Below are 20,628 nucleotides of genomic sequence, written 5' to 3' on the forward strand. Positions count from 1 at the left end.
GATATGTGGAAGGAATACTTCGAAGACCTCCTCAATCCCACCAACACGTCTTCCTATGAGGAAGCAGTGCCTGGGGAATCTGTGGTGGACTCTCCTATTTCTGGGGATGAGGTCGCTGAGGTAGTTAAAAAGCTCCTCGGTGCCAAGGCCCCAGGGGTGGACGAGATCCGCCCGGAGTTCCTTAAGGCTCTGGATGCTGTGGGGCTGTCTTGGTTGACAAGACTTTGCAGCATCGCGTGGACATCGGGGGCGGTACCTCTGGATTGGCAGACCGGGGTGGTGGTTCCTCTCTTTAAGAAGGGGGACCGGAGGGTGTGTTCCAACTATCGTGGGATCACACTCCTCAGCCTTCCCGGTAAGGTTTATTCAGGTGTACTGGAGAGGAGGCTACGCCGGATAGTCGAACCTCGGATTCAGGAGGAACAGTGTGGTTTTCGTCCTGGTCGTGGAACTGTGGACCAGCTCTATACTCTCGGCAGGGTTCTTGAGGGTGCATGGGAGTTTGCCCAACTAGTCTACATGTGCTTTGTGGACTTGGAGAAAGCATTCGACCGTGTCCCTCGGGAAGTCCTGTGGGGAGTGCTCAGAGAGTATGGGGTATCGGACTGTCTTATTGTGGCGGTCCGTTCCCTGTATGATCAGTGCCAGAGCTTGGTCCGCATTGCCGGCAGTAAGTCGAACACATTTCCAGTGAGAGTTGGACTCCGCCAAGGCTGTCCTTTGTCACCGATTCTGTTCATAACTTTTAAGGCGTTGAGGGGTTCCGGTTTGGTAACCGCAGGATTAGGTCTCTGCTTTTTGCAGATGATGTGGTCCTGATGGCTTCATCTGACCGGGATCTTCAGCTCTCGCTGGATCGGTTCGCAGCCGAGTGTGAAGCGACCGGAATGAGAATCAGCACCTCCAAGTCCGAGTCCATGGTTCTCGCCCGGAAAAGGGTGGAATGCCATCTCCGGGTTGCGGAGGAGAACCTGCCCCAAGTGGAGGAGTTCAAGTACCTAGGAGTCTTGTTCACGAGTGAGGGAAGAGTGGATCGTGAGATCGACAGGCGGATCGGTGCGGCGTCTTCAGTAATGCGGACGTTGTACCGATCCGTTGTGGTAAAGAAGGAGCTGAGCCGGAAGGCAAAGCTCTCAATTTACCGGTCGATCTACGTTCCCATCCTCACCTATGGTCATGAGCTTTGGGCCATGACCGAAAGGATAAGATCACGGGTACAAGCGGCCGAAATGAGTTTCCCCCGCCGTGTGGCGGGGCTCTCCCTTAGAGATAGGGTGAGAAGTTCTGTAATCTGGGAGGGACTCAAAGTAAAGCCGCTGCTCCTTCACATCGAGAGGAGCCAGATGAGGTGGTTCGGGCATCTGGTCAGGATGCCACCCGAACGCCTCCCGAGGGAGGTGTTTAGGGCACGTCCAACCGGTAGGAGGCCACGGGGAAGACCCAGGACACGTTGGGAAGACTATGTCTCCCGGCTGGCCTGGGAACGCCTCAGGATCCCCCGGGAAGAGCTAGACGAAGTGGGTGGGGAGAGGGAAGTCTGGGTTTCCCTGCTTAGGCTGTTGCCCCCGCGACCCGACCTCGGATAAGCGGAAGACCATGGATGGATGGATGGATGATTAAAAACGGGGCAGCACGGTGGAGGAGGGGTTAGTGCGTCTGCCTCACAATACAAAGGTCCTGAGTAGTCCTGGGTTCAATCCCGGGCTCGGGATCTTTCAGTGTGGAGTTTGAACGTTCTCCCCGTGACTGCATGGGTTCTCTCTGGGTACTCTGGCTTCCTCCCACCTCCAAAGACATGCTCCTGGGGATTGGCCCCTCCCACCTCCAAAGACATACACCTGGGGATAGGCCCCTCCCACCTCCAAAGACATGCACCTGGGGATAGGCCCCTCCCACCTCCAAAGACATACACCTGGGGATAGGCCCCTCCCACCTCCAAAGACATGCACCTGGGGTTAGGCCCCTCCCACCTCCAAAAGACATACACCTGGGGATAGGCCCCTCCCACCTCCAAAAGACATGTACCTGGGGATAGGCCCCTCCCACCTCCAAAGACATGCACCTGGGGATAGGCCCCTCCCACCCCCAAAAGACATGCACCTGGGGATAGGCCCCTCCCACCTCCAAAGGCATGCACCTGAGGATAGGCCCCTCCCACCTCCAAAAGACATGCACCTGGGGATAGGCCCCTCCCACCTCCAAAGACATGCACCTAGGGATAGGCCCCTCCCATCTCCAAAGACATCCACCTGGGGATAGGCCCCTCCCACCTCCAAAGACATGCACCTGGGAATAAGCCCCTCCCACCTCCAAAGACATGCACCTGGGGATAGGCCCCTCCTACCTCCAAAGACATACACCTGGGGATAGGCCCCTCCCACCTCCAAATACATACACCTGGGGATAGGCCCCTCCCACCTCCAAAGACATGCACCTGGGGATAGGCCCCTCCCACCTCCAAAAGACATGCACCTGGGGATAGGCCCCTCCCACCTCCAAAAGACATGTACCTGGGGATGGGCCCCTCCCACCTCCAAAGATATGCACCTGGGGATAGGCCCCTCCCACCTCCAAAAGACATGCACCTGGGGGTAGGCCCCTCCCACCTCCAAAGACATGCACCTGAGGATAGGCCCCTCCCACCTCCAAAGACATGCACCTAGGGATAGGCCCCTCCCATCTCCAAAGACATCCACCTGGGGATAGGCCCCTCCCACCTCCAAAGACAAGCACCTGGGGATAGGCCCCTCTCACCTCCAAAAGACATGCACCTGGGGATAGGCCCCCTCCCAGCTCCAAAGTATTGCACCTGAGGATAGGCCCCTCCCACCTCCAAAGACATGCACCTAGGGATAGGCCCCTCCCATCTCCAAAGACATCCACCTGGGGATAGGCCCCTCCCACCTCCAAAGACATCCACCTGGTAATAAGCCCCTCCCACCTCCAAAGACATGCACCTGGGGATAGGCCCCTCCCACCTCCAAAAGACATGCACCTGGGGATAGGCCCCCTCCCACCTCCAAAGAGGAGCACCTGGGGATAGGCCCCTCCCACCTCCAAAAGACATGCACCTGGGGATAGGCCCCCTCCCAGCTCCAAAGTATTGCACCTGAGGATAGGCCCCTCCCACCTCCAAAGACATGCACCTAGGGATAGGCCCCTCCCATCTCCAAAGACATCCACCTGGGGATAGGCCCCTCCCACCTCCAAAGACATCCACCTGGTAATAAGCCCCTCCCACCTCCAAAGACATGCACCTGGGGATAGGCCCCTCCCACCTCCAAAAGACATGCACCTGGGGATAGGCCCCCTCCCAGCTCCAAAGACATGCACCTGGGGTTGGCCCCTCCCACCTCCAAAGACATGCACCTAGGGATAGGTCCCTCCCACCTCCAAAGACATGCACCTAGGGAGAGGCCCCTCCCACCTCCAAAAGACATGCACCTGGGGATAGGCCCCTCCCACCTCCAAAAGACATGCACCTGGGGATAGGCCCCTCCCACCTCCAAAAGACATGCACCTGGGGATAGGCCCCTCCCACCTCCAAAAGACATGCACCTGGGGATAGGCTCCTCCCACCTCCAAAAGACATGCACCTGGGGGTAGGCCCCTCCCACCTCCGAAGACATGCACCTGGGGATAGGCCCCTCCCACCTCCAAAGACATGCACCTGGGGATAGGCCCCTCCCACCTCCAAAGACATGCACCTGGGGATAGGCCCCTCCCACTTCCAAAGACATGCACCTGGGAATAGGCTCCTCCCACATCCCAAGACATGCACCTGGGGATAGGTCGATTGGCATCACTAAATGGTCCCTAGTGTGTGAATGTTGTCTGTCTGTGTTGGCCCCGTGGTGAGGTGGCGACTTGTCCAGGGTGTACACCGCCTTCCACCCGATTGTAGCTGAGATAGGCACCAGCGCCACCCACCATCCCAAAGGGAATAAGCGGTATAAAATGGATGGATGGATGATTTAAATACGATTTTAAAGGGTAAAGCCAATTAAAACAATAAATAGAAATCAAAATGTTAAAAACACAGAGAACAACACGACACACGTAGTGTTAAAAGCCAGACAATAAAAATGGGTCTTAAAACGAGACTTAACCCTTGTGTAACGTTCATATTGTTGTTACTCTGCCAGCGTTTTTGGGTATGATGGACCCCTTGCATTTTGTGGCTGCGGAAAATGTCTTTGCCAGTTTCTGCATCCCACAGGGATTCTTTTTTTGTGGTAACTGTGGCGAAGTTTTGGTGTTGTTTACTGGCGTCTTATTGCAGTCTACAAATATATATTGTGTGACTGCCATCTACTGGTCACACTTATCATTACATCATGTACCAAATAAAATTGCTTCGAGGTCAGTAAGCACAACTGGAATTATTCCGTACATTAGGTGCACCGGGTTAAGGTACAGACGAGTTTTGAAAAAAATTAAAAGGTTCTTAAGTGCGCCTTATAGTCTGAAAAATATGGTGAAAAGAAAATTGAGGTTTTGTTAAAATGTGCTCCTTAAAAAGAAATCTGGTCAGTCACCCACTTACTATTGCAAATATTAACATAACAATGTTACTCATTTATGATAGATTTTTTTTAATTGTCTGATACCAATTTGTATGTTACTATTTATTATTCAAAACCAGCCCCTACCACCTGGTCAAAACATCCCAAAAACGTGTCCCAAACCTGTGCCGCAAAACCTTTGTTGGCGTACTTATTATAGTTTTGATGTTATTGAGGTGTTATCATTCATAACCAGTTCCATAACGTAAAAACAACAATAGTTGGACCAAAACCTTTTGCAGCACAAATGTAGCCAAAAGGACAAGTTATGGGAGATTTTGACACGGTTGAGGGGGAATGGTTATGAATAATAAAACCATAACAAAAAAGTATAAAACATTAACATAAAAAATATAATAGAGAAAAAAATTTCAGCACAAAGTTTTGGCCAATTTTGACAAGGTGGTAATGATTATAAACAGGGTAAAAACCTAAAAACAAAAAAAATATATTTTTGCTGAACACATCAGAACAAATGTAGGACAAATATTTGGGACAAGATTTCGGACATCATGCAGGGGGCGGGTGGGTCTGATTATGAATAATAACACATTTATAACATTGAAACTTCAAAAAGTAAATATTATAAAAACGATAACAATAAGACAACACATTTTGCAGCACAGACGTTGAACAATATGTTTGGGTACATGTTGAAGAGTCGGAGACATAAAAACTATAATAGACAAAGATAAATGCAACACAAATGTAGCACAAACAAACAAGGTGACGCGGCTGGTCATGAATAATAACACCTTAGTAACAAAAACTAGTGGACAAAACCTTGCAGTACAGGACGGTGGGGGTTATGAATTATAACTATAATAGTTAGAGCAGGGGTCGGCAACCTAAAATGTTGAGCCATATTGGAGCAAAAATACAAAAACAAATCTGTCTGGAGCCGCAAACAATTAAAAGCCATGTTACATACAGATAGTGTGTCATGATATAAATTGAATTAAGAGTACTTAAAGAAAACTAAATGAGCTCAAATATAGCAACAAATGAGGAATAATGATGCAATATGTACATACAGCTAGCCTAATTAGCATCGATTAGCTTGCAGTCATGCAGTGACCAAATATGTCTGATTAGCACTCCACACAAGTCAATAACATCAACAAAACTCATCTTTGTGCATTAATGCACAACATTAAAAGTTCGGTGGACAAAATGAGACAGAAAAAGAAGTGGTATAAAACACGTCCTAGAAAGTTGTACATGTAAACAAACCACGGTGAGTTCAAGGACCGCCAACATTAGTAGGACAAAACAGTGCTCGCCAAATACTCGAATCAGTGAAGCATGTTTAATATAAACAGTGTGCTTTGTAACAATTAGGGAGGTTTGTGTCATGTTTGTCCTCCTGCAGAAACTATATAAAAACAAAAAATTTATTTTTTTCCATTTTTCATACATTTTTTAAAAAATTCCAGAGAGCCACTAGGGCGGCGCTAAAGAGCCGCATGCGGCTCTAGAGCCGAGGGTTGCCGACCCCGTAGTTCAGGGGTCAGCAACCCGCGGCTCTTTGGCAACTCTGATGCGGCTCAGCTGTACAATCGCGGACCACCCAGATTGTTGCGGGGAGATTCCGGAATTCAATGCCTCTCCCGGACATCACCATGAGTCAACCTTCTCCAATTTTCACTCGGACTACAATATTAAGGGCGTGCCGTGATGATATTACTCTTAACGTCCTCTTGAAAGTCATCGCGCCCGCCATTCACGGAACGCTATTTGCGTCCTCTTGAACGTCATCGCGCCCGCCATTCACGGAATGCTATTTACGTTCCGACCGGACACATGCATTTCGCTGTTTCTATCGGCACATGTATGAGATTGCAAGGCATACTGGGTGACACAGAGTTCACTGATGGTTGTGATATAAACAACTTTAACACTCCTACTAATATGCGCCACATTGTGAACCCACACAAAAGAAGAATGACACATTTCGGGAGAAAATCCTCACAGAAACACAATATAAACGCAACACAACAAATACCCAGAATCCTTTGCATCCATGAAACTTTCCTATGTTATACACCCCGCGAGCACCAACACCCCCCCCCCCCCCTGCGTGGTTGAGGTGGGCGGGGTTTGGTGCTCGCGGGGTGTATAACAGTCAAAAGTGTCATGGATGCAAAGGATTCTGGGTATTTGTTGTGTTGCGTTTATGTTGTGTTACTGTGAGGATTTTCTCCCGAAATGTGTTTGTCATTCTTCTTTTGTGTGGGTTCACAATATGGCGCATATTAGTAGGAGTGTTAAAGTTGTTTATATCACAACTGTCAGTGTACTCTGTGTTACCCAGTATGCCTTCCAGTTGTGTGCGTGCATCTGTGGAAGCCACTCACAACATGTTGCTGGACTGGCAAGCAGGTTGTACATGTTCTAGAAGGTGTTTAAGGCAATGGCTTCATGGCATGCCCTTATTCGTGTCATCCGGGTGACCACCAGCAGATATTGGCCAGAATCATTGCGGCTCCCATTGTCTTCCTCATTTTGTGAAACGGGTTGAAATGACTCTGAGTAGTAAAGGTTGCCGACCCCTGCCCTAGTTAGACAAGACAAAATGAATGGGACAAGGTGGGGAATTAGATGACTTCACTACTCAATAAATGTATTTTATGATAACTTAAAAAGCCTAACAGCACAAACTACATCTTTTATAGTACAAACAAATGTTATTTTAATATTGGCAAAGTTAAGAAGCGGCGGGGGGCTTCACACAGGTCCAGCAGGATGACATGTACTGTAAATGAGTGGTACCCAACCACCAAATTTTTTATTTTTTTTTTATTTTTAATAAAAAAATTATTCTGCGGCCCGGTACCGATCGGTCCGCAGAAGATTTTTTTTATTAAAAAAATATATATATATATATATATTTTTTTATTAAATCAACATAAAAAAACACAATATACACTTACAAATAGTGCACCAACCACAAAAAAAACTCCCTTTTTCATGACAAAAACGTCCCTTTTTCATGACAAAGCAGAAAAAAAAAAAAAATAGGACACCCCCCCGGGCCGCGGGACAAATTATTAGGCGTTGACCGGCCCGTGGATACAAAAAGGTTGGGGACCACTGCTGTAAATTATATGTACTGTAAATCATGATATGTACTGTAAATGATAACATGTACTGTAAATGACTCATCTGACTGTTTTAGGTGTTGTGTGCTCAACAAAATCATCCATCCATCCATTTTCTACCGCTTATTCCCTTTCGGGGTAGCGGGGGGCGCTGGCGCCTATCTCAGCTACAATCGGGCGGAAGGCAGGGTACACCCTGATCAAATGTGCTCTAATTAGCGCTGGGTCAGAAAACATTGGCATGAACAGCTGGAGCTACACGTACATAAATACACACACACACACACACACACACTTTAAAATCAAGAGTAAGATTACTATTTCAGTGTTAATATTTGTGTGGGGATGGAAGTCAAAAAGGTAAAGAACGCCTGCTTTAAATGCCCTCCCGGTAACAGTTGGAGATGCTACCTCAGTAGAAGCATTTAAGTCTCATCTTAAAACTCATTTGTATACTCTAGCCTTTAAATAGACCCCTTTTAAGCCAGTTGATCTGCCGTTTCTTTTCTTTTTCTCCTCTGCCCCCCGCTCCCTTGTGGAGGGGTCGTGGGGGGCACACAGGTCCGGTGGCCATGGATGAAGTTCTGGCTGTCCTGAGTCGGGACCCAGGATGGACCGCTTGCCTGTGCATCGGTTGGGGACATCTCTGCGCTGCTGACCCGTCTCCGCTTGGGATGGTCTCCTGCTGGCTCCATTATGGATGGGACTCTCGCTACTATATTGGATCCACTTTGGACTGAACTCTCACAATATCATGTTAGACCCATCTTAAAATCCATTGGGTACTCACCGCATATGTGTTGCCTACATATACGGTTCTCTCCAAAGTTTCTCATAGTCATTGTCACCGACGTCCCACTGGGGTGAGTTTTTCCTTGCCCTTATGTGGGCTCTGTACCGCGGATGTCGTTGTGGCTTGTGCAGCCCTTTGAGACACTTGTGATTTAGGGCTACCGTAGTTCCTTGAATATAGTATGCGCCTGCCTAGAATTACTGCCGGGTCAAACTCGTTTCGCAAAATAATTAGCGTATGCTTAGTGTGAATTATATTTGTGAAGTGAATTATATTTATATAGCGCTTTTCTCTAGTGACTAAAAGCGCCTTACATAGTGAAACCCAATATCTAAGTTACATTTAAACCAGTGTGGGTGGCACTGGGAGCAGGTGGGTAAAGTGTCTTGCCCAAGGACACAACGGCAATTACTAGGATGGCGGAAGCGGGAATCGAACCTGCAACCCTCAAGTTGCTGGCACGGCCACTCTACCAACCGAGCTATGCCGCCGGCTCAGGATTAACGTCGGATCAAACTCGTTTCGCAAAATATTATATTTATTAGTGCATGTCTAGAATTTCCGCTGGGTCAAAATCGTTTCGCAAAATAATTAGCATATGGCTAGAATTTTTGCCGGGTCAAACTCGTCACGTCACTAGTGACACTTCCCCTGTCATCATTTTCAAAATGGAGGAGGCTGATTTCAATAATTTGAAATCGCATAAAGGTGAGAATATTAAGAGCTATTCAGTAGGATTTAAGGTCCAAGCTATTGAATATGCTAAAAAGAAAGGTAAGCATCTATGTTTTTTTAATATACCGTAGCTGCGTGTGTCAAATATGAGTCATTAAATGACTTCCGCCTCCTGGTGGTAGAGGGCGCTAGTGATCTTTCTTGCGACTATTCGGCTGCAGAAGAATTGACAACAAGCAGCAAGAGTGAGCAGCGATCGTTACTGGGTTATCATTGTCACCGACGTCCCACAGGGTGTGAGTTTTCCTTGCCCTTATGTGGGCCTGTCGAGGATGTCGTAGTGGTTTGTGTTGTGGTTTGTGCAGCCCTTTGAGACACTAGTGATTTAGGGCTATATAAGTAAACATTGATTGATTGATTTTTTCCTCTCGCTTGCACTTTTAACAAGGAGGATTACATATCTAAAATAAAACAGTTTTGTAAACTGGAATTTCAATCGAAGCAGGATGTAATAAACGAAGATCTCCATCGAGACAGAGACTTTTAAAACTGAAGAAAGATAAGGAAGACTTCTATAAACAAGTTATCGATGCTTTTGATCAGAAGGAGCTGCGCATGGACTTCATTTATAAGTAAAGGTAAGACCATAATAATGTTTTAATTAAATGTGCTTTTCATGATGGTATCCTTACATCACACTCAAATTTTTAAGCGCAGGCCCAAATTTACCGCATGCCTTTGGTAAACGCCGGAGTAAGAAGAGGTTTTAAAATAATTAGCGCATGCTTGCCTTTACCGTATGCCTTTGGTAAACGCCGGAGTGAGAAGATGTTTTAAATTAATTAGCGCCCTGGCGGCAATTCAAGGAAATACGGTATATAAATAAACATTGATTGATTAAATGACATGTTTTAGTCTCTTTTGTCTGATGTGTTTTTGTTGTACAGCACTTTGTTTTTCATCGTGGTTGCTTTTAAAGGGTTTCATAAAGCAAGTTGGCACGGTATGGTAAGTCCACGGTACACTTGGAGAAGATCCACTCACCAACTCTCTCTGACTGCTTCAATGTCGCTCACCAGATTTTGTGCTAGACAGATGCCAAAAATCTAAAAGGGAACCAAGAAGAACAAACAAACGCACGTCAGACGACGGCCGACGGCGGCACGACAGGAAGTGCGTCTCACTTGTAAAAGTGCAATCCCGATAAAGATGCCCGCCACCACCGTCAGGTTGTCTTGCAGCCACTTCTCAAACTGGGGCACGCAGCCTTTAATGTAGATGAAAGTCCTCTGCTCAGAGTCCTGAAAAGAACAACACATCCAGGCTCTGTTGACATCTTCACAGCGCAGGGCTCATGTCACAAGGTCATTGCAAACGGTGAGTGCAGTTTTGCTGCAAAGTGCCTTGGTTATAGGCTTTTCCTCACTATTATGCCAGGACTGATGGGGGAGGGGGAGGGGCTTCAACTCCCACCGCATTGCTGCGGCATGAGTAATAGCACGTCATACTGACCCGCCATCCAGCTGGGCTGAAAGGAGGATATTGTTCTGAGGAGGGTGGAGTACCTGATGACCTCATACGTCTTGCAGGAGCTCACCGAGTGCAAACACCTTTTTTAAAGGGGAACATTATCACAATTTCAAAAGGGTTAAAAACAATAAAAATCAGTTCCCAGTGGCTTGTTTTATTTTTCAAAGTTTTTTGCAAAATTTTACACCTCCCGGAATATCCCTAAAAAAAGCTTTAAAGTTCTTGATTTTCGCTATTTGCGATGCGAGTGTCCATTTCCCTGTGACGTCATACAGTGCTGCCAATACAAACAACATGGCGGTTACCACAGCAAGATATAGCGACATTAGCTCGGATTCAGACTTGGATTTCAGCGGCTTAAGCGATTCAACAGATTACGCATGTATTGAAACAGATGGTCGGAGTATGGAGGCAGATAGCGAAAATGAAATTGAAGCTATTGAGCGAATAGCTATTGACGCTATTCAGCCATAGCATGGGTGTACCTAATGAAGTGGCCAATAGCATGGCTGCCTTATTAGCATCGCCGGTAAAATGTGCGGACCAAACGATCAGGACTTTCGCATCTTGTGACACTGGAGCAACTTAAATCTGTCGATTGGTAAGTGTTTGTTTCGCATTAAATGTGGGTATCTAGTTTCAAATGTACATACAGCTAGCGTAAATAGCATGTTAGCATCGATTAGCGTAGCATGTTAGCATCGATTAGCTGGCAGTCATGCCGTGACCAAAAATGTCTGATTAGCACATAAGTCAACAACATCAACAAAACTCACCTTTGTGATTTTGTTGACTTAATCGTTGCAAATGCATCTGCAGGTTATCCATACAACTCTGTTCCATTAGCATCGCCGGTAAAATGTGCAGACACTCTGGCACATTCAATGGAGGTCTGGCGGCAGATTTCTTGCCAGTGGTGCAACTTGAATCCCTCCCTGTTAGTGTTGTTACACCCTCCGACAACACACCGACGAGGCATGATGTCTCCAAGGTTCCAAAAAATAGTCGAAAAAACGGAAAATAACACAGCTGAGACCCGGTGTTTGTAATGTGAAAATGAAAATGGCGGGTGTGTTACCTCGGTGACGTCACATTTTGACGTCATCGCTAAAAGACCGATAAACAAAAAGGCGTTTAATTTGCCAAAATTCACCCATTTATAGTTCGGAAATCGGTAAAAAAAAATACATGGTCTTTTTTCTGCAACATCAAGGTATATATTGACGCTTGCGTAGGTTTGGTGATAATGTTCCCCTTTAAATCAAGTAATACTGGGATGAAAGTCACTCACCGATTTAGTTCTGACGTCGTAGCCACACTGAGTGTTGATGACGTCCTCCTGAAGAGACCAAGAGTAGATGTTATTGTGCACCTTGAGTGAGTGGATGAAGAGCTGAAGTTACAAAACTAAGAGTATTTTAGTATCTGATGGTTGGAAAAACCAACAGGCAGTACAAGGGATGAGTACCAAGCCGGTACTCCTTTGGCACCCAGCCAATCTCGCCGGTCCCAACATAAAATCCAAATGTGCCAGGTTTCCGTACCTGACGTCACACTAGGTGTTTGCACTTTGGCACTTGGCGATCACTCCAGCAGCACTGAGAGCAGATGCAGCCAAACTCCCGCTGTCATGTCTGTTGATCATGTTTTTGTTTGGCCATGTGCTGTTTGTTTTTTGGACACTCAGTTCCTGGTTTTGCACTCTTGTTTTGTCACCATAGCAACCATTAGTTTCACCTGTTTCACATTTGGAGTATGCACCTGTTTTCACTAAGCATGTCACTTACTTAAACCCAAAGTTGTCACGAAGTCTTGCTGGCGAGTTTACCTCCACTCTGCTTCATGTCATGTTTACGGTTTCATGCTTAGTTCACATTGCTTATTTCATAGGGCGGCATAGCTCGGTTGGTAGAGTGGCTGTGTCAGCAACTTGAGGGTTGCAGGTTCGATTCCCGCTTGTGCCATCCTAGTTACTGGCGTTGTGTCCTTGGGCAAGACACTTTACCCACCTGCTCCCAGTGCCACCCACACTGGTTTAAATGTAATTTAGATATTGGGTGTCATTACGTAAAGCGTTTTGAGTCACTTGAGAAAAGCGCTATATAAATATAATTCACTTCACTTCACATAGTCCATGCTGCCCTGTTCACATAATCGCAAGTAAGTTTTGTTTATTAATGCCACAGTTAGAGTCTTTTGCTTTTTGTCCATCGTTCTGCCTTTCTGTTAAGTTTTTGAAACAATTGAACATATAAGGGATTTGCCTAAAGTGAACGTCTTTGTCACGCTCGGGTCGCATCTTTCAGCGTGTTGGTTCTCCCGGGATGCAGACGGACAACTCCGGACCAAGCGTGCAGGTAGGATAGGATTTATTTGTCATAAATCATACCATAGATACAAACATGCAAGAAACAAACAAAAGGGATGCGTACCGATCACACGCAGAAGCTAAGGCAAAAACCTAGCAGAGGAATCATAAATCAAGAAACAGGATTATACCAACGTAACGTGTAGCATAGTGCAAATAAGGAAGCCAGGCCGATTGACGAAGTGAATAAGTAGCTTTCTGATTAGTGCCTGGCAGCAGGTGAGCCACTAATCAGAGGCAGGTGAGACTAATCAGAAACCATGGAAAACAAAACAAACCCAGAGGGGGTGCATGAGAGTTTGCCCAACCAGTCTACATGTGCTTTGTGGACTTGGAGAAGGCATTCGACCGTGTCCCTCGGGAAGTCCTGTGGGGAGTTCTCAGAGAGTATGGGGTACCGGACTGTCTTATTGTGGCAGTCCGCTCCCTGTATGATCAGTGTCAGAGCTTGGTCCCTATTGCTGGCAGTAAGTCGGACACGTTTCCAGTGAGGGTTGGACTCCGCCAAGGCTGTCCTTTGTCACTGATTCTGTTCATAACTTTTATGGACAGAATTTCTAGGCGCAGCCAAGGCGTTGAAGGGTTCCGGTTTGGTGGCCGCGGGATTAAGTCTCTGCTTTTTGCAGATGATGTGGTCCTGATGGCTTCATCTGGCCGGGATCTTCAGCTCTCGCTGGATCGGTTCGCAGCAGAGTGTGAAGCGACCGGAATGAGAATCAGCACCTCCAAGTCCGAGTCCATGGTTCTCGCCCGGAAAAGGGTGGAGTGCCATCTACGGGTTGGGGAAGAGACCCTGCCCCAAGTGGAGGAGTTCAAGTACCTAGGAGTCTTGTTCACGAGTGGGGGAAGAGTGGATCGTGAGATCGACAGGCGGATCGGTGTGGCGTCTTCAGTAATGCGAACGTTGTATCGATCCGTTGTGGGGAAGAAGGAGCTGAGCCGGAAGGCAAAGCTCTCAATTTACCGATCGATCTACGTTCCCATCCTCACCTATGGTCATGAGCTTTGGGTCATGACCGAAAGGATACGATCACGGGTACAAGCGGCCTAAATGAGTTTCCTCCACCGGGTGGCGGGGCTCTCCCTTAGAGATAGGGTGAGAAGCTCTGCCATCCGGGAGGAACTCAAAGTGAAGTGAAGTGAAGTGAATTATATTTATATAGCGCTTTTCTCTAGTGACTCAAAGCGCTTTACATAGTGAAACCCAATATCTAAGTTACATTTAAACCAGTGTGGGTGGCACTGGGAGCAGGTGGGTAAAGTGTCTTGTCCAAGGACACAACGGCAGTGACTAGGATGGCGGAAGCGGGAATCGAACCTGCAACCCTCAAGTTGCTGGCACGGCCACTCTACCAACCGAGCTATACCGCCCCAAAGTAAAGCCACTGCTCCTCCACATCGAGAGGAGCCAGATGAGGTGGTTCGGGCATCTGGTCAGGATGCCACCCGAACGCCTCCCTAGGGAGGTGTTTAGGGCACGTCCAGCCGGTAGGAGGCCACGGGGAAGACCCAGGACACGTTGGGAAGACTATGTCTCCCGGCTGGCCTGGGAACGTCTCAGGATCCCGCAGGAAGAGCTCGACGAAGTGGTTGGTGAGAGGGAAGTCTGGGCTTCCCTGCTTAGGCTGCTGCCCCCGCGACCCGACCTCAGATAAGCAGAAGAAGATGGATGGATGGATGGATGGAAACCCATAGGGGCTGAAAACAGAACTGAGATAGTCAAACTAACAGAAGTAAACCTCAACAAAACAAGATCCAGGCCACGGATCATGACAGTCTTCTGTGCTGTGTCTCAAAACTGGGTCTATGGTCCCTTTTTCTTTAAAGAAAACACCCTTACAGGACAAACTTATCTCCAAAGGCTCCAAAAGCTCCAAAACTGGCTTCAAGCAGATTCAAATGACTTAGTTGTTCAACAAGATGGAGCACCCCATTGGTATCTCAAAGTTGGAACTTATCTGAAGCCATCCAAGCCCTGCTGGCAAATATGTAAAATTCCTTTTCACAAATTAAAAACAAACCTCTAGATAAGTTTAACAATACAATAGAATGTACTCCAAACAGTAGTTTTATGAAGTCAAGTAAAATAATGGACAGTGGACTTCAACAGTACCACCTTCTAGCTTCTCCATATTTTCATGGATAAATAACTGCTGTTTAGACATTTTAACATCCTTGTCTGGCATTGGACTCACTCTGCTTCAGTCTGGTGAAGACGAGCAGTGCTACTGCTTCACCAGGTTAGTTAGTTAGCTACACCATATGTCATGTTTTTGAGGATTTCACTCTTTAATTCTATGAATATCATCCACGCCTTCTTCTCAGCACGGTCCTTCACACTCACGTTTGTTGTCTTCCCTTTCTTTGTTGGATAGCAACGTTATGACTCTTTCTAGATACAAGCTGGTGTTAGTGAGGAAGAGCAGATGTTTTGGGGAGGCTTCACTGTGACATCTGCTTTGCCAAGTAATTGAATGCTTGGAACGCAAATATTTGCGTAACAATTTACAGAGAATCGACTCTTTTCTCAAAACACCCTTTAAGGGGACTTTTTGCCTATTATTCAAAATCCTTATGTGAGACAAAAACCCGTTTTTGTTTTTTTTATGCGTTCTAAGTCGTAAAATACAGCAAGTACGAGGTGGCTAACAAGGCAGATAGTGGTCGTACCAAGGGAGTAGGTTTGATTTTGAGATTGGTGGGGACACAAAAGTGCTCCAAGGCAGCACTCTGAAAGTTTACTTTTTTTTTCTTTTTTTTTTACATTAGCAATCATAATTTCATGTCATGCAGATGTTATAGGGCAGGGGTCGGGAACCTTTTTGGCTGAGAGAGCCAAGAATCTAAATATTTCAAAATCTATTTCCGTAAGAGCCATATCATTTTTTTTCAACACTGAACACAACTAAACGCGTGCATTTTTAAGAAAGACCAACATTACTAGAGTATAAAAGGTCTCGTATTCTTTGTAATAACGTTGATATTCTGAAGCTAACTGTGGATGGGGCGTGGCCTGCGGCCTCGAAATCAGCGACAGGTGCGTAGATGGCCCACTTGGGCCTTGTTATCTAATCACCTGTCGCTCTGTTATAAGCAGCAGCCTGGAGGATAGACAGGGTTGGAGCTGGAGCCAGAGCACGAGCGAGAATGAAAGAGAAAAACACGATTGCTGGAAAGCAACTGAGAGACTTATTGAAAAATAAAAAAATATCGTAACCCTGAAAAAGGCTTTCATGTTGGTGCTTGGTGGTCTGAAGAGCCCCCAGGAGGGCAAGGCCTAAAAAAAACAAAAATAAATCATGCAATTTCTTGAACAAGTGCAGTAGAAAAAAGGATGGATGGATTCAAATGCATGTGCATGTTTAATATTTTGAACGTTATTTTTAACATTTTGATTCCAAGTGGAATTAGTCATTACTTATCTTGTTAAGCAGTGTCAGCTCAGATTTATCCGAGAGCCAGATGCAGTCATCAAAAGACCCACATCTGGCTCTAGAGCCATAGGTTCCCTACCCCTGTTAAAGGTAAAGCAACTAAAATGAAAGCAAAGGAGACAACTTGGAAGAGTTCTCATCTCTACTCTTTAGTGTAGGGCTGTAGTGCAACTGTGCATCATACTGTATATTAACATAGCCTACTGCCCATCAACAACGTCAGAAATACATTCATGCAATACAACATTGTAAATAAACATAAATGAACTGTAATAATCTTTTCCCCAACTTGTGTTTAAATCACTCACAATTTTTCCCTTCATCTACTTCTTTCTATTGCTGCTTTTGTGCTGTAAATATGTTACATGAAACTAAAAAAAAAATAAAACGGAAAGGTGAAATCCGGCGATCTGATTGGCTGTTAACCGTGGTTTAAATATTGAGCACAGCTACTATTCTAAAGCCTTATCACAGCGTAGGCTATCACTCCGCCTCAGGCATGCATGACTGGTATGAATGGAAGTTGTTGTCATGTATCCATGACAACGGACTGTTGCATTCCGTAGAAAAAGACAGCTGATGTTTTTACGATGTTAAAAAACGGACTAAAGTAGTTGAATTCACATGTTTAAGGTTAACTTTCACCTACGTGGGAGGGTTAACAATGGTAAAGGGGACTGAGCATTGACTTTCACCTGGAAAAAAAGCGGAGGAAAAGACGAGATGCAGTGCTAATTTGGAGCTAACGTCTGAATAGGTGGGACTGTTTTTTTCCACAGTGAGGAGTGACAGCGGGGACAGCCAATCAAACGTAAGTTAGCATGAAACTGGTAACCAATCAGGGAGCGATATTTAGGTTAGAGGCGGGACTTCTAGCAGAGACCGACATTTAACCCTTTTTTGTGCCATAATCATTGACTAAACATTACGGGCAGCGCTTGTATTGATAGTGACTACACAGTAGCGGCTGGATATTGGTAGGGACGTGTCCCTAGCGTCCCTACCCAATTCTACGCCCTTGGGTTGTATACTATTCCGCCCTTCAAGCCCTCTAAAAAGCACCAACAATACCGTATTTTTCGGACTATAAGTCGCTCCGGGGTATAAGTCGCACCTGCCGAAAATGCATAATAAAGAAGGGAAAAAAACATATATAAGTCGCACTGGAGTATAAGTCGCATTTTTGGGGGAAATTTATGTGACAAAACCCAACACCAAGAATAGACATTTGAAAGGCAATCTCAAATTAAAAGCAGCAAGCACCGATGGATGGGACTGCTTTGGCTGCTGCCCCCGCGACCCAAGCCCGGATGAGCGTTAGAAGATGGATGGATAGTAGCTACTATTAGCAAACAGACTTACCAACTCGGCGTAATATCTTAACATGGACACACTCTCTCGTCGCAACTCGGCCCTGATGGGCTGCACCTATAAGTTTACAATTAGCTGTAAAATGTTGGAGGGTTGATTTTATGAAATGCAGGCAAACGACAACTTTAAAACATACCGGCTTACCTACGGCACCTGGCAGCCATCTTGGTATAGACCAGAGTTTCTTAAAGTGCGGGGCGCGCCCCACTGGTGCGGGATAGAGACATGACAGGTGGGGCGCGAGGAACGGGAGGAAACTTCACATACTTTTTTTTTTTTTTATATTCTTAAGATTTTTTTTTTTTTACAATGCTTTCATTTTTTATACACACTGTAAATCACTTTGTGATTCTGTCTGTGAAATCCGCTATATAAAGAAATGTAAATTACTCATTTTTCCTGTAGGCTTTAAATTTCTCGGTCGGAGCGAAAACTCAACAGACATAGCAACAGTAACTAATGAGGGCGGGGCTAAGCGTAACAAACTTTCGAGCGGATGGGTAGCAGTCTAATGTGTGGACTACAATTACACAAGATGGATAAATTTGTGACCCGCACCTCAAAGGTCGTCGAGCCAGAGCCAGCGCCTGCAGAGAAACAAAAATCTGATGGGCCTAACCAAATTAAAGAGACACCTGGAGACCACACACCCCAATCATGTCAATAAGCCACTCGATTTCTTTCTAAGAAAACTGGCAGAGTACCGTCAACAGGAGAAGCGCATGGTAAAAACTGGATCAGTAAACAGTAACGCTCAAATGGCTTCATATAAAGTTGCATACAGAATTGCACAATGCAAAAAAGCACACACAATTGCTGAGCAGCTCATTCTCCCCGCTGCAATAGACATGGTGTCAGTCATGCTTGACGAGACAAGTGCAGCAAAATTAAAAGTTGTCCCACTAATAAACGATACAGTTGCGAGACGTATATGCGACATTGCAAGTGATCTTGAACAACTCGTAGACAAATTAAAATAAAGTCATTTTGCTTTACAAGTGGATAAAGCTACTGACAGCAATAAAGACTGCCTGTTCATCACATACGTCCGCTTTGTGAATGGCGAGTCACTGTGCGAGGATTTGCTGTTTTGCTCCTCCTTTTTTTTTTTCAAAAATTGCAAAGTGGCACTTTTATTTTATTTATTATTGAACTTGATGCAAGTTTTTTGATTTATTATTGAACTTGGTGCAAGTTATAACACTTTTTTTATTTATTATTGAACTTGATGAAAGTTATTTGATTTATTTTTTAACTTGATGCAAGTTATAACACTTTTATTTGATTTATTATTGAACTTGATGTTATTTTATGTTATTGAGTTTGAATGTATACAACTTGATGTTACTTGATGTTCAATAAATTGGAAAATATTAAGCTTGGCATTAGCGTTCTGTTGGGGTGATGGGGGCAGGTGGGGCTTGAAAACTCCCCCTTGTCCAAAGTGGGGGATGTCAAAAATAGTTTGAGAGCCACTGGTATAGACGATCACAGCCCCTACCTCATGAATGTTGGTGCGTGCGCACCAGCAGCAGACAGTACGGAAAATAAAGAAAAACGTTTCCCTCACTGTGTCTGCGCACGGCGGCCATCTTTAAAATGGTTTTCAGCGCAGCGGTTCTTTAAAGGCTGATAAACTCAAAACTGTAGGAGTAATTAAAATTCTTTCATCAACTCTGAATCAGAAGGGTTCAATCTCTCTCCTGTGGTAAGTTTTGAGTTTTGGGGTTAGGTTTTTTTATAGATCGCAATTTTCGCCAGTCCTGATGTGTGTGTCCAGTTTGATGAGATTTAAAGCATGTTAAGGGGGTCAAATTACAACTCAAAGAGGCAAAGGTGAGTGTTTTTACAAAGCTTTTGTTTTGAAGAGGGAATTGCAAACTTCCTGTTGATTTTTGCTAAAAGATATCAGTGTATGAAATATAGATCTAAGTGAGACCTACATAGAGGTTTTTGTTTCATGTCTCTATGACATTCCTACTGGAAGTTACAGGCAGTTTTGTCTGTATTTTCTTCCTAGGGGGCGCTAGAGCGCAATTTTTAGTTTTGGGGTTAGGTTTTTTGATTAAATCGCAATGTTCGCCAGTCCCGATATGTGTGTCAAATTTGGTGAGTTTTGAAGCAAGTTAAGGGGGTCAAATTACAGCTCAAATCTGCGGAATAATAATAATAAAGAAAGAATAAAACGCTAGAAATTCAATAGGGTCCTCTGTCCCAAAGGGACATTGGTCCCTAATAAATAAAGAATAGTGAACAACAGGCTGAATAAGTGTACGTTATATGAGGCATAAATAACCAACTGAGAAGGTGCCTGCTATGTTAACCTAACATATTATGGTAAGAGTCCTTCAAATAACTATAACATATAGAACATGCTATACCTTTACCAAACAATCCGTCACTCATAATCCATAAATCCCATGAAATCTTATATGTCTAGTCTCTTACGTGAATGAGATAAATAATATTATTTGATATTTTACGGTAATGTGTTAATAATTTCACTACATGACAATATACTTACATCATGTATATATTAAATGTTATTATGAATGTTACTAGATACTACATATACACTTACATCATGTATATATTACATGTTATTATGAATGTTACATGACGTATATACTTACATCATGTATATATAACATGTTATTATGAATGTTACTACATGACATATATACTTACATCATGTATATAAAACCTAATGGAGGTGTTTGGATACTTTTTGAGGGCTTTGTAGGCAGAATTGAAAGTTTTCCGTAGGCTCCATTGTAAGCAAACTTTTGAT

At 45.0% G+C, this 20,628-nt stretch overlaps 1 protein-coding gene across 1 annotated transcript in view; it reads right to left on the bottom strand.

Annotated features, from left to right (window-relative positions):
* The window catches only part of LOC133538897 (tetraspanin-5), a 46,259-nt gene that overhangs the window by 7,002 nt on the left and 18,629 nt on the right, over positions 1–20,628 (bottom strand). The window contains exons 6-8 of the mRNA XM_061880786.1: positions 11,956–12,003; positions 10,319–10,435; positions 10,179–10,240 (exon numbers count right to left, since the gene is read on the bottom strand). Coding sequence (XP_061736770.1) covers positions 10,179–10,240; positions 10,319–10,435; positions 11,956–12,003 — 227 coding nt within the window. The remainder of the gene's footprint in view (positions 1–10,178; positions 10,241–10,318; positions 10,436–11,955; positions 12,004–20,628) is intronic.

The sequence above is a fragment of the Nerophis ophidion genome, linkage group LG20, assembly GCF_033978795.1.
Source record: "Nerophis ophidion isolate RoL-2023_Sa linkage group LG20, RoL_Noph_v1.0, whole genome shotgun sequence".
NCBI classification, from domain to species: Eukaryota; Metazoa; Chordata; class Actinopteri; order Syngnathiformes; family Syngnathidae; genus Nerophis; species Nerophis ophidion.